The sequence below is a fragment of the Stenella coeruleoalba genome (assembly GCF_951394435.1).
Source record: "Stenella coeruleoalba genome assembly, chromosome: 1".
In the NCBI taxonomy this organism is placed as follows: Eukaryota; Metazoa; Chordata; class Mammalia; order Artiodactyla; family Delphinidae; genus Stenella; species Stenella coeruleoalba.
Window position 1 is genome coordinate 67,529,498 of NC_137169.1, and position 27,617 is coordinate 67,557,114.

The 27,617-nt window shown below is 35.3% G+C and overlaps 1 protein-coding gene across 2 annotated transcripts in view; it reads right to left on the reverse strand.

Annotated features, from left to right (window-relative positions):
* The window catches only part of USP33 (ubiquitin specific peptidase 33), a 63,887-nt gene that overhangs the window by 13,698 nt on the left and 22,572 nt on the right, over nt 1–27,617 (reverse strand). Inside the window, exons 2-20 of one of the 2 annotated variants that reach the window (XM_079913485.1) lie at nt 22,768–22,899; nt 22,511–22,564; nt 22,017–22,079; nt 20,732–20,884; nt 18,391–18,493; nt 17,578–17,647; nt 15,966–16,079; nt 13,411–13,489; nt 11,866–12,277; nt 9,406–9,546; nt 8,052–8,167; nt 6,716–6,888; nt 6,521–6,591; nt 5,488–5,521; nt 3,807–3,852; nt 3,182–3,362; nt 2,653–2,779; nt 1,340–1,509; nt 114–195 (exon numbers count right to left, since the gene is read on the reverse strand). In XM_079913485.1, coding sequence (XP_079769611.1) covers nt 114–195; nt 1,340–1,509; nt 2,653–2,779; nt 3,182–3,362; nt 3,807–3,852; nt 5,488–5,521; nt 6,521–6,591; nt 6,716–6,888; nt 8,052–8,167; nt 9,406–9,546; nt 11,866–12,277; nt 13,411–13,489; nt 15,966–16,079; nt 17,578–17,647; nt 18,391–18,493; nt 20,732–20,884; nt 22,017–22,079; nt 22,511–22,564; nt 22,768–22,848 — 2,270 coding nt within the window. In that variant the 5' untranslated portion in view covers nt 22,849–22,899. Of the gene's footprint in view, nt 1–113; nt 196–1,339; nt 1,510–2,652; nt 2,780–3,181; nt 3,363–3,806; nt 3,853–5,487; nt 5,522–6,520; nt 6,616–6,715; nt 6,889–8,051; nt 8,168–9,405; nt 9,547–11,865; nt 12,278–13,410; nt 13,490–15,965; nt 16,080–17,577; nt 17,648–18,390; nt 18,494–20,731; nt 20,885–22,016; nt 22,080–22,510; nt 22,565–22,767; nt 22,900–27,617 lie in introns of both variants that reach the window. The other variant, XM_079913484.1, reaches the window with a different exon arrangement.

Genomic DNA, 27,617 nt, shown 5'->3' on the forward strand with positions numbered 1-27,617 from the left:
CACATAAGCAACATACAGCACAGGGAGCATATACAAAATAATCCAATCTCCTTTTAACGAATTTCACAAACTGATTTCCACAATACCATATTGTCTGATTTAAAAAAACAAACCTGCTATATAGGTTATCCCAAATGTTCTGAGGCAGCATCAATACCAGGTCTTCAATATAACTAGCTTTTCGTGGAGGAACACCTAAAAAAGTTTAAATGGGTCTGTCTCATTCTTAAATTCCGTTATATTACTTTTAACTGATTAATCACTGGCATCTTTTCCAATCATTATTCTTAAAACCTCTCCCCAAAAGGTTAAAATTTAAGTATATGTTCCTAAAGATGAACATATTTCTTGAAATAGAGAAAAATAAGTTAACCAAGATGTTCAAGTACTTAACTTACATAAATCTTTACTAAGCCTTGACTGTGTATTGGGGCAAGCCAGAGATAAATCAGAGACAATCTTTCCTTCATGGAGCTTATGAGCTAGCAGTAGAAATGAAGAATTTATATGAATAACCATAATAAAAGGCAGGCACAGATAAATGCCATAAAAGGATTATAGGGAGATTTGGAACCAGAAGAGACTTAAGTTAGTAGCTCAAGTAGGGAAATAATAAGAGAAAAATTCACATACAGAAATATTTTCAAAAAAAAAAAGAAAGAAATATTTTCAAGGTTTAGATTTCTAAATCCAATATAGGACATTTCTACTATCTCTTGTGGTTTCACTGAAAAAATAATTAATTAATGAGAATATCAAGTCTTCAACCATGAAATTTAATTAAGGTGTCACACTAAGGTTGTCATAGAAACAAGCACTAACACAGTCACAAAGGCATAAATTACATTTAGCAAATAACTGCATGAGGTTTTTTTACTAAACTCTGAGTACGTTTTCATGGTTAGGAAAAGAGCCAGCTATTCATTTAGACAAAAGGGATAAGAGCCACGGATACAGTTGGAGCTGCATGTCTCTCAGCTGAGAAAAATGATGGGCAATAGAAGTGTTCACTGCACTGTAATTACCTGTTTATGCATCTGTCTTTACTATGAAATTAAAGCTATGCAAATAGAAATAGTGTTTCTGGTACTTTCAGGCTCTAGCACAGGGTTTGGAACAGGTACTCAGTAAATATCTGTTCTATGAAAAGGCTACAGATTGCCTATAATTAGAAGAAAAAGCTGATTTCTGAAACCATAGCAAAATAAACACATTTAACTTGGAATGTAGATGGGGAAATGGAAAATAAATGGAAGAGGAAAATTCTTGGCTCTTTCCCTATTTGTAAATTATTTAACAGCAAATCCCTACCACTACTTTCCATTACAGAGTTTCTTACCTCCATGAATACAGAGAAAATCATTATTTGAAATAGGGCCAGGTTCAGCAAAGGTCTTAAATTTATTTAGCCACTGTCGAGAAATATAAAACTGAAGGAGACTTGGTTCCATTATGTTCAACAAATTTGATATCCTCCGCCTCTCTTTTTGTGCTTCTTCACTGCTCTTCCTATTAAGGGACAGTGATTCATTAAATTCAATATGCATTTTACTCCGTTAGATTAGTAAGTGGATTTTTCCGTTCACTTATTAGACTTAGCACACACATTAACACAGTCATCCCTCTATATCCGTGGGGGATTGGTTCCAGGACTCTTGCAAATACCAAAATCTGTGGATGCTTAAGTCCCTTATATAAAATGGTGTAGCATTTGCATATAAGCTATGCACAGCCTCTCATATACTTTAAATCATCTCTAGATTACTTATAATACCTAAAAAATGTAACTGCTATGCAAACACTGGTAAATACAGCATAAGTGGTATGTAGATAGTACTGGTGTGCAATTTTAAGTTTTGCTTTTTGGAACTTTCTGGAATCTTTTCCCCCCCAATATTTTCAATATGCCGTTGGTTGAATCCTCGGATGTGGAACCAATGGATATGGAGGGTGGACTGTACTGTGAATCTTGTTAGGTCTTGAAAATTATTCATGAGAAATATACTTTGTTCCACCCTGCCCCCACTACATTACACACTCTAGGGGTGATACTATATCTTAACTACTAGTATCCACATAACTATTGCTATAGAACAGACATTCAAATGATTGTTAATAAGATCTAAACAGTTAATCTGCTTTCCTGTTTTAGTAGTTATTACAATCTTTCAGAAGATACTAAAAGGTACCAAGGATTTATTTTTATATTAATACCTTTTTTTTTTAATTTTTATTTTGGCCATGCCGCGTGGCATGCAGAACTTCCCTGACCAGGGATTGAACCCATGCCCTCTGCATTGGAAGCACGGAGTCTTAACCACTGGACCACCAGGGAAGTCCAATACCTCCTTTATTAGTTATGTTAGGAGACAATTCCTACTGTCAGTGCCTAATTTTTAAAATTAAAACCAGTCTTTCTAAAACAAAATATATTCCTTTGCCCTTCAACTAAATGACTTACCATTCTCTTAACAAAAGATCATTCTGCATGCAACCTTTCACTTTTACTCACATAATGAAATGAGAGTAAAGCAATTTCTAATCTTTACTCAGAAATCCACTTTGAAAGTCTTAGAAGTCACTGTTAACCTCAACATGAGATGTTCTGTCATATTTGTCAAAACAGCCTATCCAGGAGAGTTATTTCCTCACCTGTAGAAGAGAACATAAGCTTCTGCATTTTGTACAGTAGATTCTGAAACTTCAGTGACACTTTGGTCATCAAATTCATACCAGAGATTATTTAAATTGTTTCGGCAGTAGGCAATATAGTGTCCACCTGAATTTAAGCAGAAAAAATTTAAATAATTTCAGTAATAAAAAGATATAGCAAGAACTATCTTCGTATTCTTTTCCAGTAGATACCCTTACCACCACCACTTGAGGAAATGAAAATCAGGACAGAGAACGCAATCTTAAAAACCCAGTGTAAAAATAATCATGTTTAAGTCCTTATTATTTATCTTCACATAAAACATAATTTCCAGTATTTTAAACTTCAGAGTAAAATTATTCAATTTCCTAAAATTTCTGACATGTTTTTAATAACCAAAATAAAATAATTAATAAAAATCTACTTTTATACTTTTTTCTTTTGTTCAGTCGGGTCTTGTTTAAGAGATCAATTCAGATGTTTCTTTTCTTTAAAATCTAAAAACATATGTCAAACTTGGATACTTACTACTTGCAGTTCCATGGTGACAAATGACTGACAGAAGATCATAGGTAACAATTTGAGCTGGACTATCTTTAGCAAGAAATGGCTGAAGATCCAGGCCTTCCAGTGGAAATGAAACATGGGTACTAATTTTGGTGGAAAACATCAGTTCATGTCTGAATCTTTTAAGATGGATGCACAAAATCTTTTTAAAAGAGAAACGTAGGATTATTTAAAATTCTACTGTTTCATATGCTACATAAAAGAGTCTATTAAATATACATATTGTCAAGATTAAACATTACCCTGCAATTCTGATAACCTGATTCCAGAGACGTTAAAATGTGGAAATGATGAAACATGGTACTTCCTAAGTTCATAGCTACTGGCTTCTCCAATTTTACACTTTATGCCTGCAAGACCCTACAGTATCTGATTAAACTGTGTTCAACACAGTTTTACTGCTAAGGGCACTTACTTGGTATGCAACTCAATATTTAAAAAATGGATAATCTTAATAGGGTATACACAGCCACTGGTCAATAGAACCATTCCATTCTTCGACCAAAGCTAAAGAATTTACTACACTGTGTTATATTAATACCTTACCTATCACATAAAATAAATTAAATTGTGATAAAGCCCATACCTCAGGAAACTTTTGTACTTTACAAAACTTTACTCCATTCCTCAATCTAAGGGGTGAAAAGAGAAAACCAATTTTAATAAACCTGTTTCCCATACAAATCTACAAAACCTTTAGTATTTTCAAATATACAGCAAAATCTTTTAGAAAATGCAGAAATAAAGGTATCAGACTAAAAATGCTTACTACTGAATTATACACTACCAATTAAAAAAATACTAATAAAACATTGGAACCCCTTATTGTAAAAAAATTATTTAAATTAAGACATCAGTAATAAAAATTTAGAGTTGTATAATTCTTTGATGAAAATCTTCTACTATCTATGGCCTGGCTATGCCTTTATAACATTCAGGTATCACGTAAAACTGGGTAAAATAAAATCCCAATTTTATAGAATTGGTTGGTCAGGTCAATATATTACAACCTTTATTCCTAAATGTGAAAACAAATAACTTAAAATAGAGAGGTTATTATTAATAATCAAAAAAAATTTTTTTTCGACCACACCACGCGGCTTGTAGGATCTTAGTTCCCCAACCAGCGATCGAACCTGGGCCCTCGGCAGTGAAAGCGCAGAGTCCTAACCACTGGACTGCCAGGGAATTCCCAATAATCAATATTAATTTATACTTGACAGATCTCTACTCTGGATTCTGGGGTAGATGCAAGTTCTTTTCCACCTTCACTATTATCTTTTTCCTAGTTGGCACTGTTTTTCCAAGAAAGACTCCTCCTCTGGGCCAACTCAGTCTTCAGCTATCAGCTGTGGCTTCAAGGACAAACTGATAATAAATACTTTCCAATTCACTAGAGGTATATTTTTTTCTAGAAAGTGCAAAGCAGCTTTTCTTCCTTATTGACCTAACAATATACTATTCCTTTTTGTAATGAAGAAGACCAACAGCTGCAGATCAACATTTCCCTGGGTTTTTGACAAAAGCCAGAAGTTTGTATTATGAAGACTCTATTAATAGATCTTATTCGGAGGCCATTATTTTTCTATCAGAGAGATTCAGAAAAATTTTCCAGTTCACTCTACCTCAGACATATTTGCTTTCAATTTTCCATTTACTTTTCTTTTCTAACTCATCAGCAAGAAGCCTTAAAAGCCTAAACTTATTACAAGATAGAAAAAGACAGCTAGTAGTAGATATAAAGAAATAAAGTCATACTTTTCTTAACTGTCTTCTTTATTCGGCCCTCATACAGCAGGTAACATTAGAGATGGTATAACCTTTCTGAATTTTACACAAACTTGAAACTATGTACCTTTACAGTCACTTTCACTTCCTAAATCTAGCCTGTTAAGGTGGTAAGCCAGAAAAGAATATTGCGTTATTTATGATGACAGAATTAACCTATGTAATAAAAATATATGTTATATATCCTAGTATATATTTACAACATATTTGGAAAATGTTTTATGCAAAATTACATACTCATTTTATATCTTAAAATACACTGTCACATCTTAGCTAAGCTGATTAAATTTGTTAAATTTTTAACCTCAGATTTGTTTTGCAGAACAACCAGTCATTTTTTACTAGGACAAAGCTTACTGGCCTTTATATTTTTCTAAATAAAACGGAAAATTAACCCTACATGCCCAATTCAAATTACCAAGAAAAATACCATTTAAAATACAAAACATGCAATTGAAAGCATTGCCAATGACACTTACTTTTTGCATTTTTCACAACTGTACATATTGTCACCTGAAAACAGAACAGATCTGGTCATTCCTCTCAAACTAAAAGCAAGTTATTTTCTTTTGGTTCTGCAATTCTTTGAGCTTGCAATGCTGAACCAGTAGAACAGTAACACAAGGCTCACATTTTTTAGTCTCTGCTCGAGTCAGCACGTTTACCACACCTACAACACCCTTTACCTGCTCTTTTTTCAACCTTGAAGGCGTATCTCAAATAACATCCTGTACACTTATTCACTCAACAAAATTTACTGACTGCTTGTTATATGTCCAAGGAAGGTGCTGGACACACAAAAATAGTGAAGGCTTGGATCTTAAATACTATGGAGAAATTCAGACTAATCCAGATATACAAGTAAGTTTTTTATATTTTGGTTGAATTTTCTCTTTTTTCAATCCCAGAGAAGATTTTAGACACTTCAAATACCGTATTGTCTAGTACTATAGGAATTTGTATCAATTATTTCAGGATATTATTTATAGTGTTTATGTTGTCATGGTAGATACTGGTACTATGGCAATATGGGCAAGTACTATTTGAGCTGCCTCAAAATTCAGCTTTGGGCTTCCCTGGTGGCGCAGTGGTTAAGTATCCGCCCACCAATGCAGCGAACACTGGTTCGAGCCCTGGTCCAGGAAGATCCCACATGCCGCAGAGCAACTAAGCCCGTGCGCCACAACTACTAAGCCTGCATGTGCTCTAGAGCCTGCAAGCCACAACTACTGAGTGCACATGCCACAACTGCTGAAGCTCGCACGCCTACAGCCCGTGCTCCGCAACAAGAGAAGACACCGCAGTGAGAAGCCCGCACACCGCAAAGAAGAGCAACCCCCTCTCGACGCAACTAGAGAAAGCTCACACACAGCAAGGAAGACCCAACACAGCCAAAAATAAATTTTTAAAAAAACTCAGCTTTTATGAATACATTCTATATTTTGTCCCACTAGTATTTTAGATCACTCACAACAGTTTAGCCATAGATGAAAACTATTTCGTATTTCTTACCTTTTAGTTCATCTCTGGCAAAGAAGGCAGCAAGACAATCTTGCAAGGTTACTATTGGACCCCAAAACCAGCTAGGGACACATGAGACAACAAACCTGAAACATTATTGATAGAAAAAAGAAAGGAAATGTTCTGCCAGTACAGCAGAAACAGCAGTTTTAACAATCAACTAATACAAAGAAAACACATACATACCTCTTCACATATTCCATGAAAAAAGCTATCCACCCTTGTGGAGCATATGCTTCGCCACATGATCCTGCTTTGACTATAGATGTTGGATGACTTGATGAATGCAGCTTAGCAAGGTCTTCCTTGCCAGGGATCGGCAAGGACAGATCTTGAAAGGTCTCGAGGGTTACAGACACCTAAAATTGTTTTGTGTTTTAACAATGGGATGAAAATAATCCAGCACAAACATTTGAGGATAGATTTTAGACGGCAAAGATCAAAGCAAATTATAATAAGAAAAAAACAAAAAAACAAACTGCTTTTTATATAGTAAAAAAAGCTAAAATAGTAATAATGAAAGCAAAATTGCTTTGTACCAGGTGCTGTTCTAAATTTAATCTTCACATAAACCTTATGAGGTAACTACTAACATCCCCATTAGTCAAGGACATTGCAGTAAAGAGAAGTATCTCACACACAGCCACTGTAGCTTGAGTTCCAGACTGTTAAGCACTACTGCATTTATTTTTGAAAATGACCTCTAGTGATAGTTTTTAAATGTAGCTTAAAAAACAAGATGCGAAACCTAAACAGCTGAAAACATTTCAGGATAATTCCATTTAAATATCTGGTACCAAAATAGCCTACATTAAGATAACCCTATTGAAAACCCTTAGATTTGACTTAATTCTAACACAATAACTGAAAACTTACTTTGGGGTTTTTTTTGTGTTTTTTTTGAGATAGTTCATTTTACAGTCATCTTAATTATATTCATCACTGCACTGAAGTAAAACTGTTCTTAAGAAAATCTCTAGGAAACTCAGGAATTTAGAGGTATTACTAAAAATCTCATGATGATTTTAATTCATGCTCTTGTTTATGAACCTGATACTACTTTTATTATCTGAATCCAAACTTAACATGGGAAAATATTTATAAGCCATACAACCAAGTGGAGAAGATACATACATAGCCTTGTGCCTGTGAATAACAACAGTTTCCTACTAATTTCATCAGCCTTGGAAGAATATGCATGTGTTACAAATTCTCGTTGCTGAGCAACATATCTCCTTTGTATGTGACCAGAGATGAAGAACTGAGTTAATCCTTCCTGCTAAATGCATGCCTGTTCAGTGACAGGTCAAGACCCATCCTTAAATCAGTATGTTACTATTGCTTCCAAAAACCAAGTTCTACTCTTAGAATCAATTTATATTTCTTCAAACACAAGAAATACATGTATAATCATCAACAACAAGGAAAAGACATTAAACTTTCACACCATTTTGTCAGGTTTTTTTTAAAAAAAGAGCATTTGACAGAAATTTCCTGTGTATTATAATTCTTTCATACTCACCCTATCACAAGTCAGACACTGCACTGAACTAATGATTGTTCCATCAAATATGTCTGAAATAACACTCCGGTATTTCTTGTGCTGTTTTTTTCTCTTTGGAGATGATGCAGACTGAGCTAGGATTGAAAAACAAGCATAGAAATTTTTTAGAAATCAAAGTAGTTCCTTTAGCATTTTTTTCTGAAATCTTTTAACAGCAAAATTACTATGCTGAAGAAATTTGTCAAAATACCATTCAAAAGCATTACCTAAAGAAAACACACACACACACAAAAAGAAACCTCAAAGAGAAACCATGATGAAATAGAAAGTATTCAGCTTCCCATCTTGACTTCAACCAGAATAGTTTTGCTTTTACTTATTTGTTTTTGCTCCCAAGTAAGGCTTTATTTGAAGAAAGGATGCTATTAAGCTTTGAGAGTTCTTTATATATTTTATATACAAGTCCTTTGTCAGCTACGCGATTTGCAAATATTTTCTTCCAATCTTATCTTTTCATTCTCTTAATGGTGTCTTTTGCCAAGAAAGATTTTAATTTTTTTTCTTTTACGGATCATGCTTTTGATGTCTTTGATGTTTTTAAAGAATTCTAACACAAGGTCATGAAAACTCTTATAAGAGTTTTACAGTTTTACATTTTCTAATACTGGAACTCTCATACATAGCTGGTCGGAAAGCACAATGATACAGCCACTCCGAAAAACAATTTCATACAACATTAAGCATAAAACTAACATAAAACCCAGTAACCCCACATCCAGGTGTTTACCCTAAACAAATGAAAATTTATGTTCATACAGAAACCAGTACATAAATGTTTATAGCAACATTATTCATAATTGCCAAAAACTGGAAACAAATTCAAGTATTTCAGTCACACAATGAAATACTACTCAGTAATAAAAAAGAACTATTCAGACCTGCAACATGACTGTATCTCAGATTCATTACGCTAAGTGAAAGCAGCCTGTTTCAAAAGACTACGTCTGTATGATTCTCTTTATATGACATTCTGCAAAAGGAAAAACAATAGGAATAGGGAACAGATTCACAGGGCTGGGGCTTTGGGAGGAGTAGTGGGAGGGTCTGGTAGTATAAGGGAATTCTTTGGGGTACTGGAGCTGTTCTATACTCTGTTTGTGGTGATGGTAACAATCTGCGCACATGTTGAAACTCAGACCCCTACACCAAAAGAGTGAATTCTGTTGTATGTAAATTTGTGCCACACACACACACAAATTTTAAATCATGGTTGTGTAAAACTATGCTGTCAATTTAAAAAGCTTGAATAATATTTCATAATTAACACTTTAAACTATCAAAGCAAAGGAACCTGAATAACTGAAACTTCTACCTTTTTTGTGTGTGGGTGCCAATCCTGGCCACAAAGTGCCTGATTTCGGAGGGCTTGCTGATAAACGTGGGTTAACACCTTCACTTGATGGGAGGGTCTGTGATGTAGACAGCTCATTCAAATGGACATCAGTAATATATTCTGTAATATTTAAAATTTGTATTATTACATTAAATAGTAAAATTATTCCACCTGTCAAATAAAGCTTTCTTCATCTGAGATTTTGAACACAACTCACATTAATAAATGTCAGGTAAAACACCTGATAGACATTAGGCTTGCTAAGCAAACTAACAGTGATTTTCCCCCTAGGAATCTAATTAACATTTATAACACATTACTGTTGTAGGCAATCCAGAAACTGTGCAAATATAAGTGTGGAAATATAAAGCCAAAGAGGATCATATTTGTCCTAACTTAGTATTTAAAAAACAAAAGCAATTTAGGGCAGTTTTTTAGAAAGCTTTAAAACTATATGGGAGAAAGAGAGATTATCCTCCCAAACTGACATAGTAAGCAAAATCTAACAAGAAATTTAGGCATAAAGTAATTATAAATTATTTTACTCTGTTATAAAAGGAAATAAAACCCTCTGTCAGAAAAAAACACCTTTTTTGGAATTAAATTATGAATCAAGAAAATATAAGCTCTATGAGAGCTATCTTGATTTGTTGTTGGATTCCTAGTACATAACATATATTCCAGGGCAAGAGACTGCTCAAAAAGTATTTGAGTGAAGAAAAGAGAATTGTACATAACAGACCCTGAAACAGAATGATTTCAGGGATTTTTCCAGATAATGCAAAATAAATGACTTTTATTACTTTCACAGAGGCATTTCTCATTATCCCAACCATGACTAAAAGCAGACTGCATAATATTGGGGGAAGAAAGAGGAGGAGACTCGCTCTAGCCTTTCAGAAGGGAATAAAGTTAATATCATCTAGGTCAGGGATTGGTAAATGATTCCTGTAACAGACCAGATAGTAAATATGTTGGGTTTTGCATGTCATATACGGTCTTTGTCACATTTTTCAATCAGAAAATGTAAAACCTCAGATCCCTGATCCAGGTCATCAATTAGTTACTAATTGTAAGCATAAACTTGCTATGGAGCAATAAAGAACCAGTAGGTCAAGTAATCAGGCTTAATCAGGCTTTTGATGAGGAAAGGCTAGATAGCAGACGGCTAAGTCTTTCAATACTGAAATTTCACATATCTATTGACTAAGCAACTTCTAACCACATCTAAACTTCTAAACATAACATCAGTATAATCAAGGAGCCTAACACGTTCTCCTGACTAGAAGGCATTTATGCACTGCACATGGGTGAACCACAAGTATTCCTGTGGTTAAGGAAATATCCTTCTCCTCCAGAAAAAATGTGGGGTTCAAAAACATAAGTAAATTGTTTAGTAGTTCCTACTCTTCAGTAATTACAAAAGATACATTTTTTATGTTCCTTGTCTGCCACTTATTTTAAGGTCAGAGAATCTGAACCTCTGATGGTTTAATTTTATGTGCTTTGGAGAATTAAATACCACATTAAGCTAACACAAGTTAACCCTAGAAGAAATAAATGTAAAATGCAAAGCAACCTAGCTCAACTATCTTTCATTTGGCCACTTGCTCTTTCCCACAGGAACAATGACATGTATAACGGTATAATCTATCGTAACAGAGTTCATTATAGTTAATTAAACTCCTATGCCAAACATACACCAAGTATTTCATAGCTGATATGACTCCAATGACAGCAATCTAAATCTAACAGTCTACAATTTGGATTATTTTGCTATTTTGCAGATCTCAACCGAATCTGCTTTAAATGACATTAACTTAACACTCACATGCAAATAGTACTAAACTCTACTAGTCAGAAAGCCCAAAAGTAACATCTATTTAATACCCTCTTTCTTTCAATTAGTATGGTTGAACTATAATGTCATATACTACACACAAAATATTAAGCTAAAGCTATTAATTATTCTATTTCATTTTTATTATGCTAAATATAAACTGTGAACATTAACATGTAAATTAGAAATGTATTCTAAAGTCACATGTCAGGCTAATTCCGCTCTCCCCCAAATCAGAAAATGGTAAAATTACAAATATCATCTTAAATATAAACATATCTTGGGGCTTCCCTGGTGGCGCAGTGGTTGAGAGTCTACCTGCCGATGCAGGGGACATGGGTTTGTGCCCTGGTCGGGGAAGATCCCACATGCCGCGGAGTGGCTGGGCCCCTGAGCCATGGCCGCTGAGCCTGCGCGTCCGGAGCCTGTGCTCCGCAACGGGAGAGGCCACAACAGTGAGAGGCCCGCGTACCACCCACACACACACACACACACACACACACAAAATTATATATATATATGTATATATATATAAACACATTTTGCACCCTTTGTCTAAAAATGAAACACTATCATTTGAAAATTATAAAAATTGTCACCTGAAGCTCTGCTGTGTATTTGCACTTTGACAGTTTCCTGATTGTTGAAGTCAACTGTTTCAGACACAGAGTCTCTATCTAATTCTCCTTCAGAATTCGCTTTATTAATCTTATTGCACATCTTCTCTTTTTGCCAATCTTTTGACATTTCGGAATTGTTTTCATCATCCTGAATTAACATTGTTGTTTCATTATTATCTTCAGAAAAGCTTCTAGACCCATTTTCATTTTCGGCTTTATCACTGCTGCTACAAGATTCACAAGACTGAAAATCTGCATCTGACTGGCTCTTGTCTTCCTCCATGGTCTCCTCAGTCATTATAGTTTGAGGATCCTCTTCTACTTCCATGACCTGTTCTTTCAGTTCTTCATGAAGCAGATCCATTAAACATCGAAGGAATTCTTGAGCATCCTAATATATAAGCAACATAGATATTACCATTTCATTAAAAACACATGTATGTAGAAATGAGAAAATATACAAAATGTGGTTAGCAACTGATTTCTAAATGTGTAGCTTTATACTAAGGAAATACAACTTTGTAGACATAAGGCATTGGAGGGATAGGAAGCACTAAGTTCTAAAAAGTTATGTAAATAAAACAAAAGTAATTAAAAAACTGAACATGTATTTCAATTAAAACTAAAAAAAACAATAAACAACAGCAACAAAAAACTGAAGATGATCTGGAGGTCAGCTTTAGTACTGCTGCTATTTTAAAAAACTTGAGTAAGGATTTGCCTCATCTGACAATAACAACTGAGAGAGATATCCTAAATTCAAGTATAAGTTTGGCTTAAAACTAAAGCTTTATCCAATTTTGCACTGTATCTCAAAAATCCTTGATCAACCTAGAATGTTTATTGAAAATACAAATTCGTAGGCCCCAACTTATGTCTACCAAGTCTCTGTGATCCAGGAATTTGCAACAGAAAAAGTTAACAGAGAACAGGTATTGTTTTGAAAAAGAAACACATGTGAGGACCAGGTATTAACATGAAAAAACATTATATAAAGTACAATAATTGAAACTGCCATTGGTGTCAATCCAAAAAATTACAGGTTGATGAAACAAATTAGAAAGCCCAGAAACAGACCTTATTATACATTAATGTAAGCATCAAATTAATAAAGAAGAAACTTTTAAAACCAGATAAGAAAATTCTTAAATCTGTACTTTCATACAATTTGTTAGCTGTTTGCGGAAAATTAAATTTGGATTATATTGTAATGTGAAATAAATGACACATGTCTAAAGAATTTTTTTTTATTAAATCAGAAAATACAGGTAAAATTTATCCCTGGATGTGGAACTTTTCAAAGCTAAAAGCGCTAGAATATACTGACATATTTAAACACCCCCAAATTTAAAATTTCTAGAAAAATATGAAATTAAGAGAAAAGTGGAAAAATGTAAGCCAAAAATATGATATGGGGTTATTATTCTTAGAATAGCAAATGAGTATATAATAGTATAATGCATAATAGCACTCTGCAAATGTATTAAAGATTAATATTATGAATAAAGAGCAATAAAGACGTACCTGCTGAGAATACCCCCGAAATGTTGGATTTACAGTTTTAATTCCTTGAAACAGATTAGTAGGCACTACAAATCCTGGCCTGAGGAAGAAAACAGTTTTAGGAAGAAATCTGTGATTTTTAGTTTTTATTTTAGAAATGAGCAATCAGGGACTTCCCTGATGGTCCAGTGGTTGAAAATCCACCTTCCAATGCAGGGGACACAGGTTTGATCCCTGGTCAGGGAACTAAGATCCCACATGCCGTGGGGCAACTAAGCCCACGCTCCAAAACTAAGGAGCCCACGTGCCACAACTAAAGAGCCCGCATGCCGCAACTACAGAGCCCAAGTGCTCTGGAGCCCATGCAACACAACTAAAGAGCCTGTGTGGTACAACTACTGAGCCCGCACACTCTGGAGCCTGCGTGTCACAACTAGAGAGAAGCCCGCGTGAGCAATAAAGACCTAACACAGCCAAAAATAAATAATAATAATAAAAAAAAGAAACGAACAATCAAAAATTCAGAGAGTTAAACTGAAAAGTATTTGTGTTTCAGAAAATCATTCAAGGGCTTCCCTGGTGGCGCAGTGGTTGAGAGTCCGCCTGCCAATGCAGGGGACACGGGTTCGTGCTCCGGTCTGGGAAGATCCCACATGCCACGGAGCGGCTAAGCCCGTGAGCCATGGCTGCTGAGCCTACGCATCCAGAGCCTGTGCTCCGCAACGGGAGAGGCCACAACAGTGAGAGGCCCGCGTACCGCAAAAAAAAAATAAAAAGAATCATTCAAAATTGCCCAATACTGGGACTTCCCTGGTGGTCCAGTGGCTGAGACTCCGCACTCGCAATGCAGGGGACCCAGGTTTGATCCCTGGTCAGGGAACTAGATCCCACATGCCGCAACTAAGAACCGGCACAGCCAAATAAACAAATAAAATAAATAAATATTTTTTTTAAAAAGAGGGCGTGTGTGGTGGTGGTGGGACAAATTGGGAGATTGGGGTTGACATATATACACTAATATGTATAAAATAGATAACTAATACGAACCTGCTGTATAAAAAAATAAAATGAAATTTTAAAATACAGGGACTTCCCTGGTGGCGCAGTGGTTAGGAATCTGCCTGTCAATACAGGGGACACGGGTTTGAGCCCTGGTCCGGGAAGATCCCCCATGCTGCAGAGCAACTAAGCCCGTGCACCACAACTACTGAGCCTGCGCTCTACAGCCCACAAGCCACAACTACTGATGCCCGTGCGCCTAGAGCCTGTGCTCCGCAACAAGAGGAGCCACCACAACGAGAAGCCAGTGCACCGCAACGAAGAGTAGCCCCTGCCCACCACAAATAGAGAAAGCCCGCGCACAGCAATGAAGACCCAACATAGCCAAAAATAAATAAATTGATGAATTAATTTTTAAAAAAAGAAAAAAAGATTGCCCCTTCGTTTAAAAAAGAAAACAGTGAGAAAAAAAAGAGAACAAAAGCAAACAAAAAAATTGCCTAGTATTATGCTTCACAGGTTCATCAAAATAGCTTATTTTTGATATTTAAGCTACGTAATTTATTGTTCTCCCCCTAATGAAATGATTATGCTCTACTATATGATTTTTCAAAAAATACTTCTAATTACTTAAAATAATATTTTAATTACTTAAAATTCCTGGGATAAGTATATCTAGTACACTATCTAAATAAAAATTTTAAACCAGCCATCAAATACTCATGAAAACAAAAATGAAAAGTAAACCAGATGCAAGATTTAATCACTTAAAATTCTGTACTATAACACTTCTGAAGTTTAGTAAACTTCCAAGAATATTAAGTTTATAGTTGCAGGGCAAAGAAGCTTAAACATAGCAGTTAAGGGTTAATTCTAGTTATTCAGTAAGGAACTTAGAAACGTTAGAACCCTTGGCAGCAACGGGTAATACCCAATAGGGATAAATGACAAGAGAGAATTCTGTCTCTTGAATATTAGAAATGTGAATGATATATAACTTCACATCCCAAAATAATTCATTAAAACAATCTTTTCCTAGCATACTGAAATGACAGTAATAACAAATTTTTGACTCTAGAGATACTCTTTAGTAGGGAGTCAAATATCTCAAAGAAAACCGAAGCACTTAAGAATATAAGTACATGAAAGCTTTGGTGATTGTTTTCTTAGAAGAAAGGCTGGGTAGTTCTTAGGAACCATTAAATGCAACTTTCTGAATAGTTCTAATACAAAATATTACAGCAAACAATTATTTTTCTAATGCTACACTTAGAATAATTAAAGATAAGCAGAAAAATAAACATTCATATATGCCTCTATGGTCTGATTTTAGCACTGTGAGAATGCCTACTCCTGAATTAAAAATCAAAAGTGTCAGTAACAGCAGCTTTAACAGTTCAACATTTTATCTCCAGTCCAGATATTTCCTTTGGATGTTCATTTTCAAATATAACATGCCCAAAACTGAGTGTCTCAAATCTCCTTTTTACAGCTCTATAAATGCACCTGCAAATGTTTAATATTTATGATATTCATTTAAAAATATAATAATGAAAATAAACATATTAAGTACATACCTGCTTTTATGCCACAGCTCTGTCATCAGTTTGAGATAACTTTTACAAATAGCTGGTTTCTTATCTGTTCGGGCTAGTCCTCCACAATCAAGAAAAAACTGTGTCAAAGGTGGGCTAGTTTAAAAAAAAAAAAGGTTAAAAAAAAAAAGTTAGAGTGCAGTCACAGCTTAATACTGATTGACTTCTAGTCATTCAATGAATTGACAGCACATAGAGCCCTGTATCTGTTACTTCTTTGCTCCCTTTTACAGCTTCACATTCTTTCCTTCATTATCTTGCTCAACCCATCAAATCAGATTTGACCCACCACATCAGAGTCCTCAATGCTGCCAAATCCAGTAAAGACCTTTCATTTCCCCCTCAGTAGCATTTGTCACACGTGGTTCACCCATTTCTCTTGACCAACATAATGCACTTTTTTACTTTTCTTCTTGACCTCTCTGGTAACTCTTTTCCCTCTTTATTGTTTTTTCTGCTCTTACCAGGTATATAACTATCAGGGTTCCTCAACTTTTCATCTCTTCCCTGGGTGATCGTCTGCAGAGCATTCCATACTGCACCTACCTACTTTACAGGACTATAATTAAAAAAAAAAAACTAATTGCTTTATTAGAGACTTTCCACCTACAGAAAAATATAAAATATTTTCCTAGGACCTCTGAACTAAAAGTGATTTGAGGAATTAATTAGTTTAAGCTCCTTGTTTTCTAGATGTAAAAACAAATAACTTCCTCAAAGACATACAACCACCTAGGGTCTGAGCCAGGACCAGCAGTCTTAGGAAACTACAGGCACGATCAAAGCAACCCCATTGGGACAACAATGGATTATGTCCCAACTCAGTTTCTTACCTACTCTACCTTAAGAGTTACTCAACAAGAAAGAGGAAATAACTTTTTCAGGAATATTTACACATTTAGGCTTTAGTTAATCCAGATAATTTTTTAAGTGGGGGCATTTCAGAAAAGGGGGGGAGGCAGCACTATGTGTTGAGAGGGGTGAGGGAAGAGGTACAGCAAGGATTTAATGGGATCCTGTTGGCTAGGGGAATTGAATATAATTGTCACCTCTTTCCCATATTACTATTAATGTATATTTCTTTCTTTTCTCTTCTCACTCCTTTCTTCTCAGTGTACTACAGCAGCACGGTTTTCTGCTCCAAGAGTAACTCTATTATTCTTTTTTCACAATTTTATTTTATTTATTTATTTTTGGCTACACTAGGTCTTTGTTGCTGTGCGAGGGCTTTCTCTCGTTGCAGTGAGTGGGGGCTACACTTTGTTGCAGTGTGCGGGCTTCTCATTGCAGTGGCTTCTCTTGTTGCGGAGCACAGGCTCTAGGCTCGCAGGCTTCAGTAGCTGCGGCACGTGTGCAGGCTCAGTAGTTGTAGCTCGTGGGCTCTGGAGCATAGGCTCAGTAGTTGTGGCGCACAGACTCAGTAGTTGTGGCGCGCGGGCTTAGCTGCTCCGTGGCATGTGGGATCTTCCCAGACCAGGGATCAAACCCGTGTCCCCTGCCTTGGCAGGCGGATTCCTAACCACTGCACCAGCAGGGAAGTCCTCCAAGAGTAACTTTAAAAAACTATACTAACAAAATTAATTTATCTACTTACCAATTGGAAAGAGCCTGCAAAGCTGCATTCATATAACAAGTATTTCCAATATTTTTCAAACCTGTAAGACCTATTAGGAAAAATTATAAGTTATGTTATCATTCAATAATGCAATGACTCAATTTTATGAGTGTTCGCTGAATATGTAACTAGGTAATTATTATGGTTCCCAAACTATGTTAAGGAAATACAAAATACATTATAGAAATACAAACAGCAACTTGAATAACCAAAGAGGTCAGACTTACACCAAAGTGTTAATTTTCAGAAAATTATTTAAATATATCCTTAAAGGGTTAAGATTCCCTTACATCAACTATAAAACAGAAAAGTCTGTACTAAACTATACAGATAGTTTATACTAAGAACTGTGGGCTTTAGTAAAGTGATGCAAGAGAAAAGAAGCATCAAAGTTGTCCGTTTGCTTTTTCACAGATACAATTTTACTAGGTCAAATTTCAGAACTTTTTTAAAAATACAATTACTTTATTGATTTATTACAATCAAATACTGCCAACTAGCATTACTTCCACTCATGCATCATTAAAAACAAAAGGATATTTCCTTGGTATTTTCAAGTGATGCATAATACAATAAATAAACAAAAAAAGGTAGAACTTAAAAATGCACCCTGATTAATTACGTAAACTGATAATTTTTTTTAAAAAGCATAACCAATAATCTGATTCCTAGAAATTTTTTTTGTAATTATCTTCTGATCATCTCTAGATTTTGAAATATTCACATGATACGATTTCCTAAAGAAATGGACAGTAGCATACAAAGGAGTGTTATACAGGAGAATTATTTTACCTCTTGCCTTAAGTTCATCTTCTTCTTCCACTTCTATGTCCAGATCATCAAATACAGCAACCAGAGGAGTTTTTAACGTTGTGTTACTGGGTATTTTAAAATCCTGGATAACAGAAAAGATAGCAGGCTTGAACAAATCCTTAGGTCAAAAATTTTTTTTAATTTGTTCGCAGCTTATCTGTAGACTTCTACAATCTCTCCTGATACTTGTTACTAAAGTTATTTTGCATCCTTTTATGCATATGAAATAGTTTTAAATATTTTTTAAAATTCCAATATTAATTCCTGAGAATTGGATTAACTCAAGAGGTTGCAACTGGTGACTTGGTCAAATGCTAGTCCACACTGTTTTAAAAAAAAAGGACGAAAACCGAAACAAAAGCAAAACTTTGAGCTAATATTTTAAAAATTGAGTGAGCTCATATAAAAATCAAATTCTGCAAGTTCTCTTCTAATAGCAGAAGATCAAAGTACACTAAACCCATTTAGCAACCATCAGTGGGAGGAGGAAACTGAACAGCAGAATGTACTTAGCACGTGCTCTCCAACTTATTACAGCCTATTTCTCTTCTTCAAGGCATGCATATATGCACTTACACCCACCCACTTTATACATTTACTTTACCTTCCTGGCATCTGTAGATACTAGATAGTTGGGTAGGCCCCATATTCTCACTTTGGTGTATTGAAATACAGAGAAGTAGAGCAGCTTTAAAAAAAAAAGCATTCAAAATCTTACCTCCTACAAAACTGTTTGAAAAATCTTAATGACATTTGAATGGTTTCCAATACTGTTATTCTATAATTAATGTTCTGATGAACTGGGTTCAAACAGCCTGTAAATTTTATACTGCTAAAAAAAATCTGTACAAATAACTTTCTTTTTCTTCTGAGTAATTTCTTCAACAATGGGATCATCAGGAAGTTGTATGAAATTAAATTCATGCCTTTTATGTGTTATAAATATAACTCACCAGAAAATTATTTACAAGCTATCAGAAAAGTATCAGTATACTTATTCAACCAGATTCAGCATTCACTAAGAGTTTGCAATCATAATCTATTTGGGCAGAAATGGCAGATAGCTGTTTTAACTTACTTTTCTTTAGTCAGTGATGATTATTTTCTCGATGTGTTTTAATTTGTATTTCTTCTTTGTGAACTATCTGTACTTATTCTTTAGATTATTATAAATTGTTATCAGTTCCTCATGTGATTAAACTTTTAATTATCACATTTTTGTTAATAGTGTTAGAGGGTTCAGGTAAACTTATTTTCAAACTACCATGGCATTCAAAAGAAAACCAAAAAACACGTTTTTGAATGATAAATAGGTATCAGTAGGAGAAACAGTAATGATGGTAATTTATAAACTAGAGTTATTCAACTATGAAACTAGAAATGCAACAAGTATACCTTGTCTAAAATCTAGTCACTTGAAGTTATATAACGTGTGAGGCAAGCAAATTTACTATCACAAATATCTACCATCAGAATGTGATGCAAAGATACAACACAAAATATCTTAAGAATTGGTATCAAAGAACACAATTATAGAAATACAATGTGATTTCTATAACACAGAAGGAAAAAACTCACTGATGTGTTAATTAAACCATACAGACCAAATGATGATAGGACGCCAACTATTCTTATTTTTTTCATTCCTTTTCCTATTTTTTCTTTTTTTTTTTTTTTGGCCACGCTGCGCGGCAGGCAGGATCTTAGTTCCTCAACTAGGGATCGAACCCATGCGCCCTACAGCGGAAGCGCGGAGTCTTACCCACTGGAGGGCCAGGGAAGTCCCTCCCTTTCCTATTTTTTATATGACTAGAAAAGTCTCAATATTAAGTGACCAATCTTTGCAAGCTTACCCATCTTTTGTAACCAAACACTGATGTTAAGCTTTAATGTATTCTATCTGGTTTTCAATAAATTAGTAAAATGTTTACAGTAATATACATTGGGGTGAAGCAGGGAGGGAAATGAGGAAAAGAGAGCTGAATTAGGGCCTATCAAAGAAGGCCCATCACCTCTCCTAGAATCAGACTGGCTAGAAAAAGAAACATTATTTAAACCAGCTGTTTTTTTAAGTTTTTAAAACACATCAGATGCTTTTCCATCTTCAGACAGGTGTGGGCTTCAATTTCACTCTAATCCATCACTCTATAAAAGAACAAAGGCCAGCTTCGGTGTTTCATTTGAGGAAAGGAGGCACATTATGGAAATTTTTTAAAGTACAGGTGAAGTAGGGCTCTTTTAGATTTCAGCTACATGACAAATTCTGAAATTATTACCTGAAAATATTTGATATTTTAATTACACAGATTTAGATTATTACCTGGACACTATTTTCTTGTGTTTGGTGAAGTGGTTTTACATGAGGTAATGAAGGCTGAGTTCCTAATTTTCTATCCAAAAATACTTCTTTGCTGCAAGCATAACACCATACTCGAAGAGTGGTAAGGTTCACAGTTAAATAATGCTTTGTCTCCTGTATAATTTCATGGGAGAGAGGGAAGAAGAGTCAAAATTATAGTTGAAAACCTTTCAAAAGATCATAGAAGATAAACTGCTGGCCTTTGATGAATAACAATAACTCAAAAGAGAAAATTTAAACTGGAGCACCAAAAAACCATTTTTTAGATAAATTAGATAAATAGATAAATAGATAAATCTAAGCCTACTCCAAAAGTTATTCTATTGTCATTTTTCACCACTATTCATTATAAAGATAAACACAAGAGTTATTATAAGACTCTGCTTTGCGGTTAGCAAGTAATTATAATACAAGAAAACTGACAATAGCACAGTTAACTGTTCCAGGAGATCAGAATGGCAAAAGAATATAAATGACATGAATCAAAGCACAAAACAGCTCAAGCGATAGTGAATATGATCTTGGATATACGAAACTCCAGCCTTTCTCAACTAGAGTTCTGCAAGAGAATAATGCCCTATAGACAATGATCTGAGTAACTATTTTCTCAATTCTCCCAAGAATGGTACAGAGTACCACCATTCTAGATGCACCAAAGAGAAGTAAATTAACTATGTACCATGATGCCTGAGAGCCTTAATTAATTCTCTTGAAGAACCCTGGTTGAGAACAGTTAATGCTGTAGAGATAAATATGAACAAGACAGTTCATTCTCAAGAAAATGTATAGTTTAGAATGGGAGCTCTATCTAATCTGTAAAAGAAGCATGCCAGAATTACACACAAGCACCAAACAACCAGGGTGACGTAGAAACGGGACTCCAGTAAGGAGGATGTAGAGAAAAAGGTATATGAGTTGAGACTTGAAGTCAGTCAGGCCCTGTCATAGCCTAGGCTTCTATTCTTGACTTCAACTTCCATATCCTACTAATATCTTCAGCTACCACCTCCATACATCTGGAGGTACATTTCTTAAATCACTACTCTCTTAATTACAACCTCTTTCTAATACTGATCTTAGCAATTCCCCTCCCCACCTTTTTATAAGCTAAGATTTAACACATTTATTAAAAAAAAAAAGAAAAACGGACAAAATTTTGAATTACAACTTAATGTTGTATTTGCTTTCCCTTTCCTTCAGGCTCTCTTTAAAAAACGTCTTGCATGAAATTTTTCTACATACATACCTGAGAATGTATGGTGCTATGATCTATTTGTGATTCACCACAGCCAACATATGAACATCTATTCTATAAATAATTATATAAAAAGGAAAATTAGGTATTTTATAACATGTAAGTTTACAATAATAGCATTACAATTACATTTACAATGAAGTTCTGATCACATGGTTTAACGGAAAGATTAAATGACTTCCCAAGTCAGTTATTTTAACCAAAAGGTACTAGGCACAAAAGAATATAACTGGAATATTTATAAGCTAAAAGATATGTCTCCGCTAATAAAAGGTGAGGGTAAAATATTTTAGTGATTTACCAAACTCTGCGAAAAGCACTGTAAATTAAAGCCCAAAGTTTAAAGTTTAATTTTTATAATCGATAATGATCTTCTTAAAGTATGTTCATTTATGAAGTCCTCTAAGTGTCAAAAAAAACTTCTAGTTAACCTTATTCAGATATAAATTTTTATATCAAACTTTTGAGAAGAAACATACACATACCTCCAGGCACGCCCAAAGGTTTGGTCCTCTGACTTTACAATCCTGACAAGAACCCTATGAAAGGAAAATCACACAGGCAACATTACCGTTACATAAATACAGCCAAATATATACATTCACTAATATCATATATAAAAAATTTGGATTCATGAACATAGAATATTGTAGTAATCTACAGAAAACACATATCTGGGAGAAAAATGAATATGATCTTTTAAAGGATTTTTTAAAGGAAGAAAAAAAGCCCTCTTTCTTACATGAGATTTTTGTATTAAATCTTCTTTAGTTATTTCACCAACTGAATCCAAATGCGGACAATGACCTCGAAAAGCTGACATTTTGTTAGAAATGTTTTCCTGTTTCTCAAGGCTTTCCAAATGAGGTAATACCTACAGAAAAATTGACCAGAAAAGTCAATTTTAAAAGTGCTAATATATTAAAAATTATTAAAAGATAAAACAAGAAGCATACATGTTTATAAGTTTGCCCTACAAAAGTGTATATTTTCAAATACATCTAGGGTACTTTCACAATTGAAGTTAATTTCAACACTGGAAGTTTCTCTACTAATAAATAATCATTTTATTAAAATTGATACCTATGAGTCAATGTAAGTTTGTTTCTCCATTACTTTTGCTGCTTTTTCCCCTTTCTCCCATTTCATTTTTTAAAGGTAAATAAAAGGGAAAAAACGTCAGGTTATTCAATTTAAGTATTTTTACCCCTTCTTATTTTTCGTTTAAAAAGATTAACCCTTAGGCTAGAATTGGAATTGAAAAGAAAAAGAATTCAAATGGAAACCTTCATTTTCACACTAGCAATAGCCCACTGATGATATAAATGAAATAGTTTGGTATCCTAGCAATAAACCAGCATAGTCAATTCACATCAGAGTTTCTCAACCCTGGCACCACTGACACTTCAGGCCAGATAATTCTCTCTTGTGGAGGGTTGTCCTGTACATTGTAAGATATTTAGCAACATTCCTTCTTCTACCCACTAGATACCAGAACACCCTCACTACTACCACTCTGAGCTTCGACAACCAATGTCATTAGACAGTGTAAAATTATGTCCTCTGGGGACAAAGTCATCCCAGGTTGAGAACCACATTATCATATGATCCTTCCAACAACACTGAGATACGCACCATTATTATCTTCATCTGCATATAAGGCTAATAAGAGAAGAAAACCTAACTGAGTTCGCATTGTTAACATAGGATTCAAACTAGGATTTGAATCCACCTATATATCTCATGGGTAAGAGCCAAGGACTCTAAAGTCAAATAGACCTGAAGATTCCAGTAAGTGCTGAATGCCGTACTCCTACCGTAAGGGTTAAATGAGGTAGTACATGTCACGTGTGTAGCACATACTACACATACACATAAAACTTTATTAGGCACTCTGCATCATCCCTTGAGGTTTTTTTATATGACCAGTAAAGGTCTCAGACCTCCCTCCCCTATGAGACAACCAGTTTAAGACTGAGGTAGTTTCCCAAATCAATAATAATTTTCCTAATATTCTTCAGGAGTTTCCTCAATTCCATTAAAGTAAACAGAAGGCAAAGTATTTTGCAATCCCAGTGAACTTAATTTCCTCCAAGACATCACAATGTACTGTAATGTCACTAAATTTTATCTACCTCTACTTTAAATCTTATGAATCATAGAGCAAACTTATACACTGCATTCAATGCCCAGATTATCTTATGAATGGTTTAAGTGAGTGATTTCCAAGTAAACATCTCAAGTCTAACTCAGTAAGGATTTCTAGGTCGTCTTTGGACTGCACATTCTACCCATCTATCTATCTATCTATCGCTGTGTTGGGTCTTTGTTGCTGCACACAGGCTTTCTCTAGTTGCAGAGAGTGGGGGCTCTCTTCGTTGCGGTGCGCAAACTTCTCAATGCAGTGGCTTCTCTTATTGTGGAGTACGGGCTGTAGGCACGTGGGCTTCAATAGTTGCAGCACAGGGGCTCAGGAGTTGTGGCTCGTGGGCTCTAGAGCACAAGCTCAGTAGCTATGGCGCACGGGCTTAGTTGCTCTGCAGCATGTGGGATCTTCCCAGACCAGGGATCGAACCCGTGTCCCCTGCACTAGCAGGCGGATTGTTAACCACTGCGCCACCAGGGGAAGTCCCGGATTGTACATTCTTAATAACAGGGCATTTTATGAACTTTCATTCATCTTTGGGGTTTGAGAAAATTATTTGGGAAAAAGTTAAGAAACTTTCTAGGAAAGAATAAACAGTTATACATGTGCTGAAATATTAACACATTAGAAAACACATTAAATAAAAAGCTTCTATCAAATCAAATCAAATGATAAGTCCAATATTATACTGCAACTTACAAAATACAACAGGAATAAGGCTGGGGTTGATATTGAATAAGTCATTATTTATAAATACCACATTACTACGTAATATTACATAAGCCATGCTCCTGACTTTCAGAGCATGAAGTTAAACTTAAAATAATTAATATTTTCCATTTTTTATTTATATATGGAGGAGGGTTTCCCACCCACCTCTCACTTCCTTTTGTAATTAGATATCTTTTCCCTCTTACCCAAATACTCCCACTTGCAACCATAATGGAGTGACATGGACCAGATTTAACCTCTCAAATAAGTAAGAAACCAGACCAAAAAATATAAAATAATGGTTTTCAGACACAGACACTGGATAACAGGTACTGCAGGACACTGATCCATAAGAAGATAAAAACAAGGTGACTACCCCAACTTACTGCCTGGAGAGAATTTCCTTCTAGGCCACAGTACAGGTAGAAGAAAACCCAAACAGATTTTGGTGATCTCTCTAAGTTGAAGAGACAGAGTTGAAAATTCAGGGAGGCCAAGGTGAGTAACAGACAGTAAAGAACTGAATAGAGAGAAGTGAACTCTGGAGATTCGTAAAGGGCTACCATTATGTTTTCAACCAGTACTGATGAGCATGTGCCTGTGATTAAACTACCCTAAGAAGGGGAAAGAACTATTAGAAAGGAGCAGGTAGAACAATTCTCAAAGCCAACCCAGGTCTGTCTGTGTTTCCACCAGAGTTGAAAGATTTCATAATACAGAAGGAATAAAATAGCATACTCAGAAGGGTATCACCTTAGTATTGGGAAAAAATTATCCCTAGAAGAAAGACTACTTTGGTTCTGCCTTCAAAAAGTTCAAAAGAGAGCATTACAGGGTCAAACTGTTCCCAAGAAATTTAACTGTGCCTCAGAAAAAAAAATGAACATTTAAAGGAATGAAAACAACCAGCACCTGACAAGGTAAAAATCAAATGTCTGGCATCCAATCAAAAACTATAAGATATACAGGGGCTTCCCTGGCAGCACAGAGGTTAACAATCTGCCTGCCAGTGCAGGGGACACAGGTTCGAGCCCTGGTCTGGGAAGATCCCACATGCCGTGGAGCAACTAAGACCATGCGTCACAACTACTGAGCCTGTGCTCTAGAGCCTGCAAGCCACAACTACTGAGCCCACGTGCCACAACTTCTGAAGCCCACACACCTAGAGCCCGTGCTCCACAACAAGAGAAGCCACCACAATGAGAAGCCAGTGCACCACAACAAAGAGTAGTCCCTGCTTGCCACAACTAGAGAAAGCCCACGCACAGCAACAAAGACCCAATGCAGCCAAAAATAAACAAATTAATTAATTAATTAAAAAAGTATAAGATAGGGCTTCCCTGGTGACGCAGTGGTTGAGAGTCCGCCTGCCGATGCAGGGGACACGGGTTCGTGCCCCGGTCCGGGAAGATCCCACGTGCCGCGGAGCGTCTGGGCCCATCAGCCATGGCCGCTGAGCCTGCGCGTCTGGAGCCTGTGCTCCGCAAGGGGAGAGGCCACAGCAGTGAGAGGCCAGCGTACCGCAAAAACAAAACAAAAAAAATTATAAGATATACAATGAAGGAAAATCTGACCCTCAGTGGGGAAGAAAAACTAAGGGACCCAGACATAAGACAGATGATAGAATAAAGGATACAAATGATAAGGAGAGACATGAAAGATAGGAAAAAAAAGAAAGACCCAAATCAAGTATTTAGATGTTAAAAAAAAAAATTTGAGGTGAAAAATACAATGGATGAGATTAAGAGTAGATAAGACAAGGCAAAAGAATAATGAACTTGAAGACACAGCAAAAGAAACTATGAAACACAAAGATGGAGAAACTTAAACAAGAGCATCACTCAGCTAGATGGAAAAGTCTGAACAGGATGAAACTAAAAAACCTACAAATTGAAGCAACACAAGCTATAAGAACAAATAAAACCACAGCATATCAAAAACAAGTTGCTTAAAACCAGTGACAGGACAGACATCTTAAAAGCAGCCCCAAAAGACCCAGAATGTATACTAGAAACAACATAAGCTGGAAGGCAGAGGAGCAACATCTTTACAGTTTACTGAAGGAACACTGTCAACCAAGAACTCCATACCTAGGAAAATATCTTTCAAAAACTAAGGCAAAATAAAGACTGCATTAGACATAATAAAGCTGAAAGAATTTATCACCAGCATACCTGCACTATAAAACCTGTAGGTATGCTTTAATAATTTTCTATATAAATCATACACAAATACACATACAGAGATATACATGGCCATCTTTTTTGTCAATAATATTTTATTTTTTCAATAATATTTTAAAAGACATCCATTTATGTCAAAATTTTCATGGATACATACGAAATGCATTCACACATGGATGCATGCATTCAATCAATTCTTCTAATAATAGACTTTCACTTTGCTTCCATATTCTGCCACTAAAAAATCCATGTAAACATAATGGGTGGGCTTTTATATTTGTATTACATGGGCCAATTTATAAAAATAGATTTTACAATATTACTTTCCAAAAATGCTATAACAATTCATATTTCCACTCATAAGGGAATACCATTTTCTGTACATCAACACCATTTTCTATACTAGTAAAGGTATTACTGGCTTTCTTTTTTTTAACTGTTGTCATTTGATGGGTATGCTGTTATATTTCACTAGTATTTAATTTGCATTGTCTTGACATGCGTGGCTAGCTCAGTCAGTGGAGCACGAGACTCTTTAATTTGCATTACCTT